The 6,410-nt window shown below is 46.2% G+C and overlaps 1 protein-coding gene across 1 annotated transcript; it reads left to right on the forward strand.

Moving 5' to 3' along the window:
• Nucleotides 1-4,627: 4,627 nt before the first annotated feature.
• On the forward strand, nucleotides 4,628-5,416 carry tmem74b (transmembrane protein 74B). The gene has a single exon (XM_068048870.1). The coding sequence runs from the start codon at nucleotides 4,628-4,630 to the stop codon at nucleotides 5,414-5,416; it is 789 nt and encodes a 262-aa protein (XP_067904971.1).
• Nucleotides 5,417-6,410: the final 994 nt, after the last annotated feature.

A 6,410-nucleotide genomic window follows, 5' to 3' on the forward strand; every position in this document is an offset into this window, starting at 1 on the left:
TAACCAGTAATGAAGTAAAGCATAAACACACAGATTGAAATATTAAAGTTCCCTTTCTACTTTAGCCCCTCACACACACACACACTCACACAAATACACCAGTTAACCAGAAAAATAGAGATTTGCGTTTTAGAGATCTATTACATAAAAAATGAAAAAAAAAAACCCACACTTGGGTTAAATACTTGCTAATTCTTGAAGAAGAAAGAGATGTGGAAAGAAGTCCTTTGTTTTGGTTTGGCATCCCAAATGTATATAGACGGCTGTCACTGGGATCTTCCTAGAATAGTTCTTTTTAGGCAATGTTGAAGATCAGGAAATGCAGCAACAGAGGTTGCAGACACAGGCCTTACAGGGGGAATGCAGCCACAATTTCAGTCCGTGTCTTACTCTTGCTTTTCAGCTCCTGGAGAAATGGAAAACTACCAGGCTTTTTCCTAACTGCTGGAACAGAGGTGGGGTGGTTTGTTCTTCTTGGCAAATTTTCTCCAACTGCTTTTAAAATGACTGTTCATCCTCAACTGTCTGAAAACAATTCAAAGTGAAACATTCCAGAAGTCAAGCTTCCTCTATAAATCTTGACCTGTTACTTCTCTGTAAACATCTTTTCCAAGTCAAAAACAACCCCTGCTGGGTAATTATTTGAAAACAGGTGCCTTCCAGTAACAGTTTTCAAAGCCAAACCTCTCAATGACCCTGGTAAAAAAAACCCATCCAGTGGCGTCTTTTTCAGTTTTGAAACACAAATTCTCAAAATTTAACAAAAAAAATGGAAGTACTCATAATAATACCGTTAACAGCATGATACGTCTCAATTAGCGCAAATAACCTCTCTGGCACTGAAAATATATTTTTACAAATGTGGAGTCTCATTCTGTCAGTTTTTAATTGTTGTTGGAGATTTAAAAAAATTAAATACTTCTTTTAATTTTATTTAATTTTTTTCTCTCAATCCAATCTTTCTTTCTTCCCATTTCACTTTCCTGATTTGATATCTAAACATATACGCAGTGCATATAAGATTTACATTCAATACATAAAGGTTATATATTATATTATGCTTATATATTAAATAATTATATATGTGTAAATGCGATAAGTGGTATAGATGTATTTATTGTATTTTATTGTATTTTATGCATAGGTTATACACTATAAATATTGTATATATACCGTACATAACGTTTATATATAGTGTCTAATGTATATATTTAATTTATAGTAAATAGAGCTTTTATAAACCGCTTTAATACCTCTCTCAGAAATATCTTAAAGCCATTCCCAATGGGTGATTTCTTGCCTGCTCTGACGGTTTTAGGGAAGCAAAACTTCTTTCTGAAAAATGTGACAGACATTCAGTTCAGTGAAAGGTTCGCCCAGAGGGACGGTGTAAAACAGAGTGCTAGTTTACTGCCTGCTGGGTCATATCGATCTCAGCTTCCCAGTTTGACTTTGCCTCGGTGCAAGCCTGGGCGGATGTTGATGAGAAAACGCGAATCTGGTTGCATTCGCATGGCCAGTGCCTGTTCACCTTACCGCCCTGGCTGCAGCTCCCATCTCCCGGCTCCTAGCCCCAATTCCAAGCTCCCATCTCCAGGTTTCTCATCCAGGCTGCTGCTCCTATCTCCTGGCTGGACTCGGGCCACAATTAAAAGTAAATCTTCGCAGCGACGCCTTTCGATTCCTGGTAGGTTCTAACATTCAAACTGGTTTCCCTTGTTTGTCCGCGCACAGTTTTATGTGTTCGGGATGTCATTCCCTTCGGTGCCGATCACATTTGAAAAGAAACCTTGGAGATGAAGGTCAGTGGCTGCCTCTGTCTGGCCGGGCGTGAGGAGCTGACTCTCCTCAGTACAGGCTGGGGTCGAGATGGAGGGGTCAGTATTTAAGATGCCTGGGAGCTCTGTGTATCAATCAGCTCCTGAAATGTGCAATATCAAGGCTGGCGCTGTGCCCACTCAGCTGAGCACTTCTCATATAATTATCTCAGGTCACCCCTGGTCTCCGGAGGGGGCAGGGGATTTATTTTAGTTTGGGGGAGGGGGCTCTAAACGCAGGAGCGGTGGTTCATTTGCAGGGGGGAGTGTGATATTTAGAGAGAGTGCTTTATTTGCGGGGTGGAGGGGAGGAGGTATTTGCGGGGGGGGGGGGAGGGGGGTACTTTATTTACAGGGAGGGTGCTCTGTTTACAGGGTGGGGGCTTTATCTTCAGAGACAGGGGTTTTATTTGGAGGGAGGGTGTTTGATTTACAGGAAGGGTGTTTTATTTACAGGGAGGGTGCTTTATTTACAGGGTAGGGGGCTTTATCTGCAGAGACGGGAGTTTTATTTGCAGGGAGGGTGTTTTATTTGCAGAGAACAGGTGCTTTATTTACAGGGAGGGTGTTTTATTTGCAGAGAGGGGGTGTTTTATTTACATAGAGGGGGTGCTTTATTTACAGAGGGGGGTTCTTTATTTACTGGGAGGGTGCTTTATTTACATAGAGGGGGTGTTTTATTTACATAGAGGGGGTGTTTTATTTACAGGGAGGGTGCTTTATTTACAAAGAGGGGGTGCTTTATTTGCAGGGGGCATTCCCAGTAGGCAGAGGGTTGCGTGAGAGTAATCCCAGTGTGCACCCTCTGACTGTGGATGAGGGACTCACACGTCAGAGAGAATTGGCCCAAACTCACATTGAACCGTGGGAAGCTCACAGAGGAGGGGGTGCCAAAGCCCAGAGCCTGAATAAATCAGTACTGCATGGCACGCAAACTCCAGCCGGGGGAGGGCGAGGGGGAGGGGCGGGGTTACAGAGAGCGTAAAATGTTCAGAATGATCCCCAGGGACTTCACAGCATTTACCCCCTGATATCCTGCGACTCTCATTGTAAGGCCGCTTATTGGCAGGTGGCTGGGAATCCGGAATCGCGTGTTGGGAGGCTGTAGTGAATCTGTACGGAGAGTGGAAACAGTTAAAGGATAATTGAGGAGGAGAGATACCTTTAGAGCAGGACTCAGCAGATTGCTTGTAAATGTGACTTACATCTCGGGCAGACAGCGCCTGCACTTGAATAGAACCAGGCTTGTTTTGTGTGAGTTAGAGTCTGGCATCTTGCAGTACCTTGTGTCAGTGTTTGACAGATTAAGGACGTGTAAAATTACATTTGGAGGCAAGTTACCGTCGAGAATTAAGTTGCTGTAAATAATTGTTACGGGTATGGAGATTTCCTGCACATTTGGGGCAGTGGTTTGATGGCTGGGATTTAGCAGTTCCGAGGGATGTCTTTAAATCGGCAGTGACTGCACCAGGAGGCGGCTCGGCCCGGGGATTGTTGGATGCAGATGTCACCGCCCTACTAACAGATAAATGGCCTGAATGTAGCCCAGCCCCGGCTCGCTGCTGGTGACAGACGCCATTGTACAGCCTCTGTCCTCTCTCTCTCTCTCTCTTCCTCCTTGATTAACGGGCTGGTCGGCGCGCATCTCAAATCTGGAACATTAATTTGAACCACCTAGAACCTGGGCAAGATTAAAATCCTTCAGGTATCAGTCGGGCTTCCGCTGAACTCACTAACGTGTTTCTACTGAAAATGTAATTGATGAAATAACTGAACGCGAGAAACTTTGGGTATTTATGTGTTCAGTGAGTAAGAGAATGAAAATGCAGCGGGTAGGACAAAGGGACGGGTCAATGTGATCATGTCACTGCTAGTGATGTGTGAAAGGGTCAGCACTTTGTACTAGTCCAATAACCTTTGTCAATGGGACTTTGCCCTCTATCCAATGATTGACTTTATTTCGTTCGTCTTTCAGACAGAGTTTAACTCTTCACTGAGGAAGAAAGCAGAGAGGATTTCACCCCCACCCTTGACCTTCTATTCCGCCTGTTCTTGGAGTCTAGGATACAGTCTGAAGGGGAGCAGGCAGCGAATGGAAAGGGCGAACTGATAGAAAACGCGCCGGATGGGGGTTTAAGTGAGGAACAGGAAGGGGGGAGGCGGCTGAATGTTGGTGTTGCAAAATGAAAACCATTTGAGGAACTGGGGGTTAATGGGATCTGAGCTTGGTAACGGAATGCCGAGCCCCCCAGGGGCTGAGTGACTGCTCAATATTCCAGAGAGAGAGAGGGAGAGATGCTGCAATGGGAATATTTCCAGACGGAGAAACTGGAACAGTTCAGCATTTTAGAACATGGTAAACCCCGTGGTGAAGTTTATAAGGGGAGCTAAAACGATTAAAGAGTTTTGGTGCCTATCAATGCATTTTAAGAAAAAAAGATTTTGCTGCATGGAGCAACGGCCGTTTATGTTTCATTTGTAGAGATATCAGATATCTGCATGTTGAGAGGTCTTGGTGCTGCCCCTCTCTAAGTTGGTGAAATTGTGTAGATGTCCCTCTAATTGCAGCCCTTTAAATGAACGCAGAGACCAAAGCCGGAGAGTTATTACATCTCGCAGCCTAGTACCTTCCCGCAGTGGAGGTTTTGCCGGTTAACTGGACTATTGGCGATCTTTAAAGTGTTTCGACACCTGATGTGGCTCGGGATTTAACTCACAAATCCTGTATCTCACCGAGCTCTCGCCTTGCCTCTACTTGCAGGGTTATTGCAGTTAATCATCGCTGGGATGTACACGGCAAACGAGTTCCAATGGCGTCTACGGAATGCTATTATCCTCTGGAACTGAGGAACACCGGAGCTGGGGACACAGGTCATGGGTCCCGGGCTCAGTTGACAGCAAACGGCGGCGCCGCCGCGCCCTGGGGCCGCCAGCTTTCAGCACCTTGGACAGCTCCAGTGTTGAACAGCGCCGCGCTTTCCCGAGATCAGGAGCAAGAGACTTCATTCAGTTCCCGGGCTGACCCATTGAACGGCAATCCTTGCAGCCCATCGGCTGCCAACGGCAGAGGGCACAGATCCCCGGGCGGGGCAGGAGCTGGAGCCACCCACGGCCACCGGGAGAGGCCCCAGGAGACGTCGCCCCGTTCCGAGGAGGAGCCGGAATCGGATGCGAGCGGCCAGTCGGTTGACTATGGATTCACGGTGGCGCTGGTGTTCCTGGTGGCTGGCATCACCTTGGTGGTTATCGCTTATGCCATCCCGAGGGAATCCAATGTGGATCCGGACACGGTGACAGCCCGGGAGATGGAGAGACTGGAGTTACATTACGCCCTGTTGGGCTCTCATTTGGACAAGTGCATCATCGCCGGCCTGGGCTTGCTGACACTGGGAGGGATGTTGCTCTCCTTACTGCTCATGGTCTCTATCTGTAAAGGTGAGCTGTACGGGAGAAGGAACTTCATGGTTACTGGTAGACCAAGAAAGACCTATGGGTCCATAAACCTGAGAATGAGGCCAACAGACGGCGAGGGGCATCAATCCTTGGTGGAGTCTGAGGTCGTGCAGATCTCCGAGGATCTCAGCCACACCGGCTCCTGAAGAGGCAGAGCCCCCCCCCCTCCCTGCTTAATTTCGCCAAATGTCGTTTTTGTGAGTGCTCTCCCCGACATCCCTTATTCAGAGAGTATTTAAACGCATGTATTTGTTTACAGTTTTTGTGCAACGTCACATACTCCACACTGACCCAATGAACCGAGTCCCAAACCTCGGCTCTACCGAGCAGTGAAAATTAGCCCCAGTTGAACCGAGCCAGCCCCCGACCAGGGAGAATTTGATGTTGAATTTATATCGACCGTAGAGACATTTGAAAAGGATAGCGGGGGGTCGGGGTCGCAGATCCCCAGTCCTGCACATATGAGTAACTCTGGGACTCTGCCTCAAACATTGAATGGATCTTGTGACTAAAAATGCAACATTACCACAAAATGTAACATGTTCAGACAGATGGAAGCGTAGATAGTCTCAATCCCATGCAGGGTGGATAGCAAACAGATTGGATCCCAAACAGACTCGAACCCATACAGACAGACTGGATCCCGCAACAATGATATCTCATACATTCTGGAACCCACACATGATCCAAGCAAATAGGATCAAACATCATTGGATACCATACACACTGGACCTCCCCACCAATTGGGCACCACGTACTCTGAGTTTTGCATGCACAGGACCTCAGCAAAACATCACTGAGTCTAAATAAGGTTGTGGTAGAGGGTATTATGTTGCAATGCAAGACAAAACCCTTATTTGATACAAGTATCGAAAGGCTGAATAACTGGCATTTAAACTCTGGTACTCTAAGTTGGCAGCCATGGGGTTATGCAGTTTTTTTATTTTTGATGTGTATTGGGACAACAGATTAAGGTATTAGAAATAATATTTACATTATTTGAGAACAGCCTTTCACACAACACAATGTGGGTAAATGCAAACCCTAGTGTAGCTAGAGAGGTGAATTTCTATGGGAATTCTCCTATTGTTCTACAGAAGAATCATGGAAAGTTTGGTAAAATGGCGTAAACTGGGTTTA

The sequence above is a fragment of the Heterodontus francisci genome, chromosome 16, assembly GCF_036365525.1.
Source record: "Heterodontus francisci isolate sHetFra1 chromosome 16, sHetFra1.hap1, whole genome shotgun sequence".
Classification (NCBI taxonomy): domain Eukaryota; kingdom Metazoa; phylum Chordata; class Chondrichthyes; order Heterodontiformes; family Heterodontidae; genus Heterodontus; species Heterodontus francisci.

What these genes read in the sequence shown, in the direction of transcription:
- tmem74b (XM_068048870.1), top strand. Translation starts at nt 4,628, where the DNA reads ATGGCGTCTACGGAATGCTATTATCCTCTGGAACTGAGGAACACCGGA.